Below are 15,251 nucleotides of genomic sequence, written 5' to 3' on the forward strand. Positions count from 1 at the left end.
TATGAAGTTTCATTTTTCTGTTATCATCATCGACCAATAAAAAAGCTCGTCGCATTAAGCAAATATTGAGTTCATCGAGTAAAACCTTCGTGTATTGCACAAACCCTCGATACGCTGTTTTGTCTCCTTTATAGAGCTGTATAGAGCTTTTTGCCCCGACAGTGTTGCGTTCTGCTGGCTGAAGGGTCATACATCACGGTCATATGTTATAGTTGATTTATGATCTAATAGTTTTTGTTAGAACAAACTTTCAAAATGTATGCATCCTTCTTTAGGTAGACGTGTTATTAGACTACGTAACGGAACAACGCACTTAGAGGGACGTGTTGAGTTATTTCACAATGGAATATGGGGTACGATCTGTGATGATGGCCTAGGTACGGACTTTGCCAAGGTCGTGTGTCGGCAGCTCGGATTTCCTACGTAATTAAATTTCCTAAATAAGTAATTGATTAAAACGAATCTTATTTTGTTGAAGTAATTCTCGGTAAAACGTTTTTGTTTTGTTGCTGTTTTGCAAACATTTTTCTTGGCTTAAATCACTAATTCAAGCAAAAAAAACTGAAATCGATTGGCAGTCCCGGATAGACAACTGAAAAAGTGAAAAGGACACCAGCATTCATTGAACTCCAAGAATCTTAATCATGTGGGTGGTTTATGCTTTAGGCATTTGTCATCATTGCGTTTCAAAAGTTCATGTTTTAAGTATCAAAAATAAGTCATCTTATTTAGTTGCATACACCATGTGTTAAAAGGGTCAATAATAAGAAAAAATGCATTTCAAAAATAGAAGAAGATATATATCAAATTTTCATCAATTCCAGTGACAATGTGGAAGTACGTACGAGTGCCTTTTTCGGTGCAGGTAGTGATCCGATTTGGCTGGACGATGTCACTTGTCAAGGAGACGAGGCTTCGATCGACGCGTGTACGTTCAGACCATGGGGACAACACAACTGCGGACATCACGAAGATGTCGGAGTAACATGTACCTGATTACACTTTCTTTTCTCCATTTCTAAAGAGTACAATTGAAAAATGCCTAGTATTACAAATTAGTTCATACATTATTCAAACATACAAAGTGTACATACATCATTTTATATTTAGATACAAAACAGCAAGTACAATCGAGAATGCATATCGATATTCAAGGAAAACAACTAAAATAGATGTATAATGTTTTATATAACAATGCAAGACTTAAATTGTAAATATTTCAGGAACGTATATATCAATTCGGAAATCACTATAAGCCCATACAAAACATAAACTATAGACGACAGCAAGATGTTTCAAAGAAAGATTTAAGATAATCCTGATCTTATAGTCTTTGATACAACCACATTTCAAAATGTATTCATCCTCCTTTAGGCGCACATGCTATTAGACTTCGTGACGGAACAACACCCTTAGAGGGTCGTGTTGAAGTATTTCATAATGGAACATGGGGTACTATCTGTGATGATGGCCTAGATGGCCTAGTTATTGTAACAACATTTGCCAAGGTCGTGTGTCGACAGCTCGGATATGCTACGTAATTTAATTTCGTACATTAGTAAATGATTAAAACAAAGCAAGTTTTGTTTAAGTAATAAACTGTCAAACATTTTTGTTTTGTTTCTTTTTTAAGCATTTGTCTTGGCTTTAATCACTTATTCGTGCAAAAAGCCCGACATTAATTGGCAGTCCCGGATACACAATTTGAAAAGTGTTAAGGACAACAGCATTCATTTTATTCCAAGAATGATTATCATGTGGGTGTCCAATGCTTTAAGCGTTTGTAATGATTGCGTTACAAAAGTTCATTTTCTTAAACACTTAGTATCAAAACAAGTCATCTTATTTAGTTGCATACACCATGTTTTAAAAGGGTCAATAATAAGAAATAATGCATTTCTAAAAAAAACGAATGTGTTCATCAAAATTTCATCAATTCCAGTTACATTGTGCAAGTACGAGCGAGTGCCTTTTTCGGTCCAGGTAGTGGTCCGATTTGGCTGGACGATGTCACTTGTCGAGGAGACGAGCCTTCGGTCGACGCGTGCACGTTCAGACCATGGGGACAGCACAACTGCGGACATGGCGAAGATGTCGGAGTAACATGTACCTGATTACACCTTCTTTTCTCCACTTCTAAAGAGTACAATAGAATAAAATGCCTAGTATTAAAAAACAGTACATACATTATGCAAAGTGTACATACATCATTTAATATTTAGATACAGAACAGCAAGTACAATTGAGAATGCATATCGATATTCAAGGAAAAACACTAAAATAGATGGAGAATGTTTTCTAAAACAATGCAAGACTTAAATTGTAAATAGTTCAGGAACATATATGACCATTCGAAAATCACCAAAATCCCATATAAAACATAAACTATAGATGAATACAAGATATTTGAAGGAATGATTTAAGATAATAATGATCTTTTAGTATTCGTTAGAACAAAATTTCAAAATGTATGCATCCTTCTTTAGGCACAAGTGCTATAAGACTACGTAACGGTACAACGCACGAGGGTCGTGTTGAAGTATTTCACAATGGAGCATGGGGTACTGTCTGTGATGATGGCATAAATACAAACTTTGCCAAGGTCGTGTGTCGACAGCTCGGATATCCTACGTAATTTATTTTCATAAATGAGCGAATGATTAGAATATTTGTTTTGTTGAAGTAGTTCTCGGTCAAGCTTTTTTGTTTTTATGCTGGTTTTGTAATCATTTGTTTTGGTTTTAATCACATATTCATGCGAAAAGCCCGATATAGATTGGCAGTTAGTAATACACATTTAAAAAAGTGAAAATGACGCAAGTATTCATTTTAATCCAGAGAAGGGAATCACGACGTGTGGGTGTCTTAATGCTTTAAGTATTTGAAATGATTGCTTTAAAAGGGGTCATTTTCTAGGAAATATAGCATTTTAATAATAGAAATATGTATTTATCAAATTTTAATCAATTCCAGTGACAATGCGGAAGTACGTACGAGTGCCTTTTTCGGTGCAGGTAGTGGGTACCCGATTTGGATGGACGATGTCACTTGTCAAGGACACGAGCCTTCGATCGACGCGTGTACGTTCAGTGCATGGGGACAACACGACTGCGGACATCACGAAGATGTCGGAGTTATATGTAATGGTAGGTTTTTTGTACTATTTTGTTGCGTGCCTTTTCGTCAAGAAATAGTTATTAAAAACTTCGCACCTTAGATTAAAAGCATTACCTTAGTTTTGAAACCATGGTTTAAGTAAAAAATTCTCCAAAGTGTCTCTATGAAACGACCCTCTAGATCATAATGTTTTCAAATGAAAAATAAATCGAGACATAATCCTTTCTTTATTTTGTTCTGATAAGCATTCGTTCGTACAAAAAACACTGTATAGAACCAAACTACGGTGTATGGGACCGATTTCCTTCTCTCTGCTTATTTGCCCTAAAGGGTTTAACAAACTCCGTAGTTAATGAATCGTCCGTAATGCCAAAACTATTTTGTTGGCACAAGGGTGAATATTGAGCATTTGAATTAATAATTTATATCGGAATATTAAGGAAAATAGAATCACGTTCGAATAAGCATTGAAATCAAATCATCTGTAGGCTTCAGTATTCATACATGCTCTTTAATTACATATGCATATCATTTTCTACTTGAAATATTGATACGTTTCTTTAAACTTTTTTCTGCTGAAGTTCTACACTAAAATCGCACCTTTAATTAGAACATGTACAAGTTACGGCCACATCGCCTTGCTAGAACAATACGGTATGTAAACATGTGTTGGGTGTGTGCAACATAGATCTATTGTTTGCAGCAGTTATAGAATGTTGCATACACGAAGAATTTCTTAAAATGGACATGTATGCATTTAACTGCAAATATGCATGTACGCGGGATCTGAAACATGTAAGGATTGTAAAATGATAATTTAGTTCTTACATTTTAAATGTGACAATAAATTTAATAATAATAATAATAATGATAATAATGATAATAATAGAAAAAAATTATTCTATATCTAAGTTTTTCGAAGAATAAATAGGTTATTGGATTGGGGTATATCGGCGGACTGTAGGGCTGTCTGCTGGATTGCCGAGCGCCAACAATAATGTATGTTACTTTGTTGTGCATTGTCGGATTTTGGCAAAATAGCAAGAGTGAAGCTGGTCATTGGTCTTTCATTGTCATTTTGGCTTGTCAGAGCTATGACCAATCCATGCATAGGAGATTTTGAAAAAAATGGCATACATGTTCGCCAAGGACTGTTGCCTGACCATGCAATGGTTTTCTTTTTAAAAAATAACTTGGAAGAAATGTTTATACTGAGAAGCTGGCTTAAGACCACTCAACTGTCAAGGTCACATCTAAAGGGTCGTTTGTTAAAATTCCTTTATTTCTTGCTTGTCCGGACTGTAACTTGTCCATGCATTGATGTACTTTAAAATACATTTTCACAAACATTCACCATGAGAAGACGGTATGACAACACATATCGATGGGCCAAAAAAGGACGAGGTATTGTTTGGGGAACGGACATTGATGAGATGACTTGTGTTTTCGTTCGTCTGACATTCGATCAATTACATTCCAAATCACAGAAGAATGCCAATAAAACACGATTAATTGTATATACTTAAAAACCAATTTGCTTTTAAATTTGACACTCTTTCACTCTTTCACCATTTCTTTTCAGCTGCGGGTTAAACAATGATACCGATTGGCTTACAAATTTCAAATCGTAGCATAAAGACGCATATAGGCTATCATTTGTTCGTCTGTGTGTGTGTCTTTCTGAGCAGTAGTAGTAGTAGTAGTAGTGATAGTAGTAGTAGTAGTAGTAGTAGTAGTAGTAGTAGTAGTAGTAGTAGTAGTAGTAGTAGTAGTAGAAATAGAAGTAGTGGTAGTAGTAGTAGTAGTAGTAGTAGTAGTAGTAGTAGTAGTAGTAGTAGTAGTAGTAGTAGTAGTAGTTGTTGTAATAGTACACGTGCACATTACATTTCATAAATTTAACTATGCACCGGTAGTAACAATGAATATTTTAGCCACAACTTAGCATCGCAGTTTACAGAATGTATTTTGCATATGAGGGAGAAAAAGGAAATTCTTAAATTTGTTAATATTTAAGAAAAACACTTTTTTTTTTGTTTTCTATAAGAATCTGGGTGTTATTCTTCCTAACATAAATATATGTTTACAAATGACATAATTTGTATCGTTCATTTCAACATAGGAGCTCTAAGTGAAATAGTTGAACACGGGCTTGAAATCCAGCGTCTACTTTCTTTCCGGCAGTGATGGAAATCGTTTTTTGGGCACAACTGAACCGTGAAAATGGGAACCTGTAAAGATTGTCTTTCATAGCTCATTTGAAGCGCATACAGATACCAGTTCAATAGTTACAATAATTCCTATCTCTTTTTCAACAAAAAATATACACAGATTGTGGCTCCGTACCAGCGGTACCACACAGCACGTATACAGCCCCCACAAACAAACTCCTCGGTGCACGTGTAACGTACTCGTGTAATTCTGGATATACGTCGTCAGGCGCAGTGAGCATTTCATGCTCGACAAGCGGTTGGACCACACCACCAGTCTGTCATTGGGGTATGATGTGCATGAATATAACGATTAATCATAATCTTCGTATTAAGTATATCAGACTATTATAGCAATTGCAACGTTTAGTTTCTCCACAATGTAAATTCTTTCTGAAATTCGATCAAACATAAGAATTCCAGATTTTAAATTCCAAAAATATGTTTACGCTTATATCAGTTTAGTATAGCAAGTTTCTATTTAAATCAAGGTAATATGTCATATTTAAATACCACCAAAGGTTAATTTGCGACTCTCGCGCGATTTCCTACTATACTTATTGACCTGACTAGAACCACTAACGGATGATACACTAAGGCTATGTTTACAATCGATAATACACAATCACTAATCATTTTTACAAAACATACTTCGCTTGTACAATTACTTGTTGCCGCAATAATTATGTCCGAACAGCAATCTGCGGCATGACACAGAAAGTGTAGCAAATCATACGAAATCTTCGCGTTCATTTATGTTGCTGCTACGAAAATGTCGTGGTATACATGCAGCCAACGAGCTTATGATACATGAAATCGTGTTGTTGTTTTTTACTTTTTACTTCATAATACACTTGAATTGTTTATAACCTAAATAAGAATATTAGAATAAATATATGATTAAATTTCTGGGATAAAAGCCCATTATTTAGAAAGTTATTTTCCTTCCTTTTTTAACAAGCCTTTTATACACAGATTGTGGCACGGTACCAGCGGTGCCACACAGCACGTATACAGTCCCAACAAACACATTCCTCGGTGCATATGTAAGGTACTCGTGTAATTCTGGATATACGTCGTCGGGTGCAGAGATTATTTCATGCTCGACAAGCGGTTGGACAACACCACCAGTCTGTCGTTTGGGTACGATGTGCATAAATGTAACAATTAATCATTATCTTCGTATTAAGAATATCAAACTGTTTTAGCAATTGCGATGTTTAGTTTGATTTTTCTCCACATTGTAAATTATGTCTGGAATTCGATCGAACTTGACAATTTCATACTTTAGATGCAGAATGTTTAATAAAACAATGCAAGACTTAAATTGTAAATAGTTCAGGAACATATATGACCATTCGAAAATCATCATAATCCCATATAAAACATAAACTATAGACGAATACAAGATATTTGGAAGAATGATTTAAGATGATCATGTTAAAGTATTCGTTAGAACAAAATTTCAAAATGTATGCATCCTTCTTTAGGCATTAGACTACGTAACGGTACAATGCACGAGGGTCGTGTTGAAGTATTTCACAATGGAGCATGGGGTACTGTCTGTGATGATGGCATAAATACAAACTTTGCCAAGGTCGTGTGTCGACAGCTCGGATATCCTACGTAATTTATTTTCATAAATGAGCGAATGATTAGAATATTTGTTTCGTTGAAGTTGTTCTCGGTCAAGCATTTTTGTTTTGATGCTGGTTTTGTAATCATTTGTTTTGGCTTTATTCACATACTCATGCGAAAAGCCCGATATAGATTGGCAGTTAGTAATACACATTACAAAAAGCGAAAATGACGCAAGCATTCATTATAATCCAGAGAAGGGAATCAAGACGTGTGGGTGTCTTAATGCTTTAAACATTTGAAATAATTGCTTTAAAAAGGGACCTTTCTAAGAAATAATGCATTTTAAGAATAGAAATATGTATTTATCAAAATTTCACCAATTCCAGTGACAATGCGGAAGTACGTACGAGTGCCTTTTTCGGAGCAGGTAGTGACCCGATTTGGCTGGACGAGGTCACTTGTCAAGGAGACGAGCCTTCGATCGACGCGTGCACGTTCAGACCATGGGGACAACACAACTGCGGACATAACAAAGATGTCGGAGTTATATGTAATGGTAGGTTTTTTTTTACAATTTTGTTGCGTGCCTTTTCGTCAAGAAATATATATTAAAAACTTCGCACTTAAGATTATAAGCATTACCTTAGTTTTGAAACCATGGTTTAAGTTAAAATTTCTCCAAAGTGTTTTGATGAAACGACCCTCTGATCATAATGTTTTCACATTAAAAATAAATCGAGACATAATCCTTTCTTAATTTTGTTCTGGTAAGCATTCGTTCGTACAAAAAACACTGTATAGAACCAAACTACGGTTTCTGGGACCGATTTCCTTCTCTTTGCTTATTTGCCGTAAAGGCTATAACAAATTTCGTATTTAATGAATCGTCCGTAATGCCAAAACTATTTTGTTGGCACAAGGGTGAATATTGAGCATTTGAATTAATAGTTAATGTAAGGATATTAAGGAAAATAAAATCACGTTCGAATAAGCATTGAAATCAAATCATCTGTAGGCTTCAGTATTCATACATGCTCTTTAATTACATATGCATATCATTTTCTACTTGAAATATTGATACGTTTCTTTTTTCTGCTAAAGTTCTACACTAAAATCGCACCTTCTTAGAACATGTACAAGTTACGGCCACATCGCCTTGCTAGAACAATATAGTATGTATACATGTGTTGGGTGTATGCAACATAGATCTATTGTTTGCAGCAGTTATAGTGTGTTGCATACACGAAGAATTTCTTAAAATGGACATGCATGCATTTAACAGCAAATATGCATGTACGCGGGATCTGAAACATGTAAGGATTGTACAATGATAATTTAGTTCTTACATTTTAAATGTGACATGAAAGTAATAATAATAATAATAATAATAATAATAATAATAATAATAATAATAATAATAATAATAATAATAATGATAATAATAATTATAGAAAAAATCACTCTATATCTAAGTTCTTCGAAGAAAAAATAGGTTATTGGATTGGGGTATATCGGCGGACTGTAGGGCTGTCTGCTGGATTGCCGAGCGCCAACAATAATGTATGTTACTTTGTTGTTCATTGTCGGATTTGGCAAAATAGCAAGAGTCAAGCTGGTCATTGGTGTTTTTTTTTCATTTTTGGCTTGTCAGAGCTATGACCCATCCATGCATAGGAGATTTTGAAAAAAATGGCATACATGTTCGCAACGGACTGTTGCATGACCATGCAATGGTTTTCTTTTTAAAAAAGAAGAAATGTTCATACTGAGAAGCTGGCGTATCGCCGGTAAGACCCATAAAGGTCAACTGTCAAGGTCATATCTAAAGGGTCGTTTGTTAAAATTTCTTTATTTCTTTCTTGTCCGGGCTGTAACTTGTCCATGCATTGATGTACTTTAAAATATATTTTCACAAACATTCACCATGAGAAGACGGTATGACAACCCATATCGATGGGCCAAAAAAAGGACAAGGTATTATTTGGGGAACGGACATTGGTGAGAACAGCATCCGGTATAAGTTTGCAAATCCGGTTTACTTCCAAACTTAGTTTTTTTATTATCTTATATATCAACTTCAAAAATGACGCATAAAAAGTTTGGGCATTAAATAAGAAATATTTTTTAGTAAAATTAAAAAAAAAGTTTTAAGAAGTATGAAATTTTTTTATTCCAAAATTGATTTCTCCCGTTGGCCACCAATTGGATTTTAGGTCCCCCGCGGGATTTTGGCAAACTCCAATTGGAGAATTTTCCATATGAGAAGAAACGGGGGAAAAAATCAGCAATTGAAAAAAAAATCAAATATTACAATTTGGAACAAGAAATTACATTTCTATTTATGTTTGCAGTACTAGATTATTAAACATAATTAAATTCTAATAAATTATCAAAAAAATTGATCTTGTAAAAACGGTTCTCCAATTGGGGAAAATTCCAATTGGAGAATTCCACAGTCAAGTTCTATTGATAAAAGCCACCAATTGGAGATCACAGAAGTTGGTGATCACAGAAGTTGGAGGAATAACCAGTTGGAGATTTCCACTGTATAACATCTGCTGAGGAGAAATAAAGTTGTATATACATGTCATGATATTATTGCTCATTAATTTAATATTGTAGATTTAATTCAAGAAAATATCAATGCAAGTGTCTATTTAGACAAATCGAGATTTTCTGACTTTGTAAAAGTGCCGTAATTCATAGTTATTTATGCTAGATAGTTGGTATGAGTGACCCCTTTGATGAATCTGAAGAAAAACATATATATTTTGGATTATTTTAGGTAAAATTTCACTAATTTTTTTAGAGGTCAAAATTCAGCACATTCCCTTCAAGTCTCTGTGCATTTTTCATGCTAAAGGGTAAATGATGTCGCCATTTCCTGTATGTATTTAAATAAGATATGTTTCCACAATTAATATTTTTAGGGACTATTTCTCAATGTAATGAAATAGGTTAAATTTGTACAGCGTTATATGAGCTTAATATGTGTTTTCTGTTTCCTTAAAATTGATGAAAAATTGTCAGAAGGTAATGAGACCAGTATCCATTACTGCAATCATACAATAAAAAATACAGGGACAAGCCCACTTCTCATATAATATGAATAAACCCTGTTTAGGGGCATGAGACAAACAGAGTTACTTTCAAATGTTTAAGATGCACTCTCACACTTGGGGATGTTTTGACAACTTTTTTTCATTTTTAGCTCTAAAGGCCAGAAGAGCTTATGCGATGGTAATGTGTACGTAGTATGTGCATCCGTGCGTTTGTAAACAATCCTCGTTAACATGATACAGCCTTCAGTTTTGATTGTATCTTGATTGTATCTTGATGAAACCTGTACAGTATCTACATATCCATATGAGCTCGGTTCCTTTCGAAAACCAGCCAGATCCGCCTATGCATGCCAAGATTATGGGCCTTGATAATAAAAAAAATAGTGTGTCGGTAAACAATTGCTCGGTAACACGATACAGTCTTCAGTTATGATTGTATCTTGATGAAACTTGTCCAGTATATCAATCAGAGCTCAGTTCCTTTCAAAAACCTGATCTGCCCATGTTTCCTGGATTATTGGCCTTGAAATTATTAGATGATGGGCCTTGATAGTATAAAAAATGCTTTTTTGTAATAAATGCTTGCGAATATGATACAGTCTTCAGTTTTGAGTATTCAGATACCCATAAGTGGTTGGTTCTTTTCGAAAACAGTGATGTTGACCACACAAACCCAGCCAGTAGAGCATAGGCCCTTTTGGGCCTCTTGTTTGTTTTGGATTGGTACCATCCAATCGTTGCGAAAAATGCATGGAAACCAATAGTATAAGACTACTGACAAAAAAATTAATCGCAGACTTTTCTATTTAAGTTAAAACATTGATGTTTTATGCACTTCTTAAACCATTAGTAACATTAATCATGAAATCTGGGATTTGATGTTTTGTCAGCAATCTTTTACCTTTGGTTTGCTGATATTTACGCAAAAATTTGCTCATTCCAAGACAAAACAAAAGTTGTTAAAACTGTATATCTGTGAGAATGTAGCTCTAAATGTTTTGGCAAACATGTTTAGACTGTCGGCTGCAATCGACAGTCTTTAGAGAGCGGTATTTCAGAAACGCGACTAGTCGCCTGACACGACATATTGAACATGAATATATTAATACACACCACCTGCGTAGCAACAGAACTACTTACGTGAATGTGGGGCGTCAAGTACCTGCTTATGTGTATTTAACGCGTTATTGTCTTTTTTATGACAAACATTGCGTGCTACTCTTAGTATAGTTGTACCGTTGCAATTTGGTGAGTTTTATTGAACAAAATAATGAAAAATAATGAAAGTATAGCATTTACATACAAAGTCATTTTACCCTACATCCAATAGTAAAATACACCACATGTTTGCACCCCGTGTGACGTCACACATATCCCGGCATAAAAGACTGACCCGGCAAACCCCGGCAAAGAACTTATTTTATGAATGAAAGTTATTAAGAAATAAATCATACGCGGTTAAAGAGTTCATGTCATGTAATATTTTGTGAAATAGCTTTTATGTTTCAAATGATTTTTTCAGCAGCAATCGAACTACTGTATTTGTTTGAGTAAATTATATGGATTATACCTATCACAGTGTGTCAACGTTATGCCTATTGTTATTTTGGACTATAGCCAAGTATAGGATGTAGTTTTTAAAGTCATACACAATATGGCGGCGATTATGCGAAAATGAAATTGAATGTTACTTCGAACACGTTCTTCTACAAAATAACCGACCTGTATTTAGTGCTATTGCTTTAACATCAATCGAAGCAAAAATGGCATCAATGTATGCGTCTAAAAATGTTAAATTTAGATGGAGACAATCCAGAAATGAGCTGCCAGGAAGTGATCGATTTCGGACACGAAGGTACATGTACATTAGTCTGAAATAATAGACGTGTTATACGGGATTCTTCCAATCCCTAACGTCTAAACGGTTTTGTGCAAAAAGCGGGGGTGTTTGAAAAATATTGAAATTGTATTAAGTGAAGTATTTTATGGTTGAAATGGATAATAAAGTAAAGATTTATATTCATATTTTACCATGGAAGTGCAAAGCTATTTTGCAAAAAAAACAAGCATTTAATGCATTAAAACACATTATTCACCTTTTCATTAAAAGGAAAGTTGACTGACACAGACAACAATTATGCCAAGTGGAACAACTTGACCCAATCGTAATAATTCGGCCACCTCCGACAAGCTTCGAGATAATACAATCGTAACAACTCGGCCTTGGCCGAACAATCTGAACACCTCAGCCAGTATCCAACAGGGATTGACTATCTCGAAGCTTACCGAAGATGGCGAGTTGTTACAATTGATGGCCGAAATGTTTCGATTGTTGTAAAATTGTGAACTGCAGCCTTGCAGGTGCCCTCCATGTATATATATTGTTATGTTTTGACAGAATGAAATGAAGAAAAAAACATCAAACTCATAATTATTTGCTTTAACCCGGAATCCCGATCGGAATGACTACCCACTTTTCGTACAAAACAATTTGTATGTGAAGGATTTGCTGTATCAAAAATCGTAAAAAAATCTGTCAACGTACAATTATTTGGACTAGAGGTACATCTAGCTGATCTACATCTCTTAGTCCAAATATTCGTACGTTGATGGACTCTTTTTATGATTAAAAAAATGTGTGTATATATATATATATATATATATATATATATATATATATATATATATATATATATATATATATATATATATATATATATATATATATAATATATATATATATATATATATATATATATATATATATATATGGCAAATCCTTCACTACAACATCTTCATGTTACTTTCAATTCAGAGTAGATTATTCACTAAAATTATTTCGCATTTTTACTTGTTGTTTAACCTGAAACGTCTCAACCATCAAAAAAGAACATATATGCTTCAATAGTCTAAAAAATAGACGTGTTATATGGGATTCTTCCAATCCCTTACGTCTAATCAGGTTTGTGCAAAACAGGGTGGGGATTGAAAGATATTGAAATCGTAGTTAGATAAGTATTATATGTTTGAAATAGATATTAAAGGTTTATATTCGTATTTTAGTTATTACCATGTAAGTGCAAAGATTTTTTTCACAAAACAAGCATTTAATGCATTTAAACACAACCATTTTACATCTATGTAAATCTATGCACCTCAGCCTTGCAGGTGATCTTCATGTATAACAGTTTATATCATTATGTTTTGACAGTATGAAATGAAGAAAAACACTCATCAAACTCATAATAATTCGTCAGCTTTTATTTTTTGTGTACATAACTCATATTTTAGATATATATAATTATCTGACCCACAATCCCAATCGGAATAGCTACCCACTTTTGGTACAAAAAAATTGTATGTGAAGGATATGGCATTTCAAAATTTGTAAAAAGATCAGTTAAGTTACTATTATTTGGACTAGTGCTTCAAGTGTTTGATTTATTGTCTCTATAATGTATAATGCACCGGTCAATTGTAGAGCCAAGCTGGGAGCTGCCTAAAAATCAGTTACCCAGTTAGCTCAGTTTGACAGATCTCCATGCAAATGTTCACACGGTCGTGGGTTCAAGCACCATACCAGTAGCATCTTTTCTCCAAGGTTTACTTTAGAACCCATCATCCAGGAATAAACAATTATGATTTTCTTATTAAATATTACAGGCCATGTTCTTTTGTAAACTTTCAGATTGAGAAGTGCCTGGATACAAGGCTAGTATTGTTAACATCATCTGATACAATCAACTGGAACAAAGCTGAAATGGCTGCCTGACCTGACTTAAAAATTGGATGGCAGTACATCAGACTAGAATATTACAAGTATTGAGGTGGACAAAATGAAAGCTGACAGATTGCACAAGAAACACATAAATGCAGGTATTTACTGAGATATTGTAATTATTTTTTGAAACTTCTCATTCATTTAGGAAGTTCAGTTGAAACAGAGTTGGCAAAAAAATGAACAAAGGTATACACATTTTGAATTCTATTTCAAATGAGAACTTTACTGGCCAGCACAGAATGGTAAAATGCTAGTCTACCAATATAAATGTGCCTGGTTCGAATCAGTAAAGCTGATGAATGTACTCAGTAACTGGTTGTGTAGCCAGGATGTGAGTAGGTCTGCACTTTGCTGATAATGCATATCATTTGTATAAGCTGCACTCTCACAGATTGTCTGTTTTACCAACTCTTTTTTTATTTCTTGGTCTTGTAATGAATTATTTTATGCGAATTTCTGAACACTGGACATAACAGACAACTGGAAAAAGGGGATCGCTGCTTTCTTATATTAATTCAGTCAAAAAAGACAACTGAAAATATTGGAACGCTGTTTTCTTATTTTAATACGGTCAAAAGATGATGTTCTGTGCCAAAAATCTCATTATTAGTAAAGCGTTAGTAATGCTTTTAACCATAAAACCAATAGTTACAAATGTAAATATAAAAAAACATGATCTTATCTTTTGTCAGCAGTCTTATTTCATCAGTTTTCATACTGCTTTTCATTAGCTTATTCCAAGCCAAAAGGTAAAAGAAGTTGTCAAAACCTTAAATCTGTGACTGAGAGTGCAGCACTCTTACAGATTGAATGTTTTGACTACTTTATTTATTTTTTGTCTTGGAACGGGTCAATTTATGTGAAAATGCATGTTAACCATTCATATAAGATTGCTGACAATAAATTTGTCAGAAAATGTTTATATTTAAGTTCAAAATGTTTTATGCATTTTTCTTAAACCGTTTGTAACGCTTTAAGCCATAAAACCTTTGTATTCGACCTGAAATATGGAAGTCTGCAATCTAATATTTTGTCAGTAGTCTTATATCACTGGTTTGCAGATATTTTAGCAAAAAAATAGGTCATTCCAAGACAAAAAATACAAAAGTTGTAAAAACAGTAAATCTGTGAGAGTGCAGCTTTAAATGACTAAATGTTTTGATTTGGCTCAATTTTCACCTAAAATCTTATAGTTTTGTGGCATCTAAATGGTTTGTTTTTAACAACATTACATGTGCATATGTATATATTTGTTCTTAAATTTGTAATTTAGATTGGAAGATTCATTCTCTGGAAAGTAGAAAAGGGCATGTTACATACTGTTATCACTGCCATGACAGAAACCATATTGAGGAGCTGGTCCACCTGTAGGAAGAATTGCGCTATTGGTTGGAGCAGCACTATTACCCAGCCATACACCAGCACTTAGTTTGTCATAGGGAGCATTTCTGAGCAGTTATGGAGACCACTAACTATGCAGGTATGTCATAATCAAAATCTTGG

General features: G+C 34.2%; 1 protein-coding gene and 1 long non-coding RNA gene across 5 annotated transcripts in view; both read left to right on the plus strand.

Moving 5' to 3' along the window:
- LOC128238332 (deleted in malignant brain tumors 1 protein-like) overlaps positions 1-15,251 on the plus strand; it is a 50,807-nt gene that overhangs the window by 14,261 nt on the left and 21,295 nt on the right. For 3 of the 4 annotated variants that reach the window (XM_052954150.1, XM_052954153.1, XM_052954152.1), the window contains exons 2-11: positions 276-423; positions 825-988; positions 1,375-1,537; positions 1,943-2,106; positions 2,487-2,631; positions 2,974-3,146; positions 5,446-5,613; positions 6,300-6,467; positions 6,815-6,950; positions 7,292-7,461. In XM_052954150.1, coding sequence (XP_052810110.1) covers positions 276-423; positions 825-988; positions 1,375-1,537; positions 1,943-2,106; positions 2,487-2,631; positions 2,974-3,146; positions 5,446-5,613; positions 6,300-6,467; positions 6,815-6,950; positions 7,292-7,461 — 1,599 coding nt within the window. Of the gene's footprint in view, positions 1-275; positions 424-824; positions 989-1,374; positions 1,538-1,942; positions 2,107-2,486; positions 2,632-2,973; positions 3,147-5,445; positions 5,614-6,299; positions 6,468-6,814; positions 6,951-7,291; positions 7,462-15,251 lie in introns of those variants that run through there. The other variant, XM_052954154.1, reaches the window with a different exon arrangement.
- LOC128238342 (uncharacterized) lies at positions 9,075-15,159 on the plus strand. The gene is made up of 3 exons (XR_008261671.1): positions 9,075-11,822; positions 13,656-13,843; positions 15,022-15,159. It is a non-coding gene; the product is annotated as an uncharacterized LOC128238342 (long non-coding RNA).

The sequence above is a fragment of the Mya arenaria genome, chromosome 6 (genome assembly GCF_026914265.1).
Source record: "Mya arenaria isolate MELC-2E11 chromosome 6, ASM2691426v1".
NCBI lineage: Eukaryota > Metazoa > Mollusca > Bivalvia > Myida > Myidae > Mya > Mya arenaria.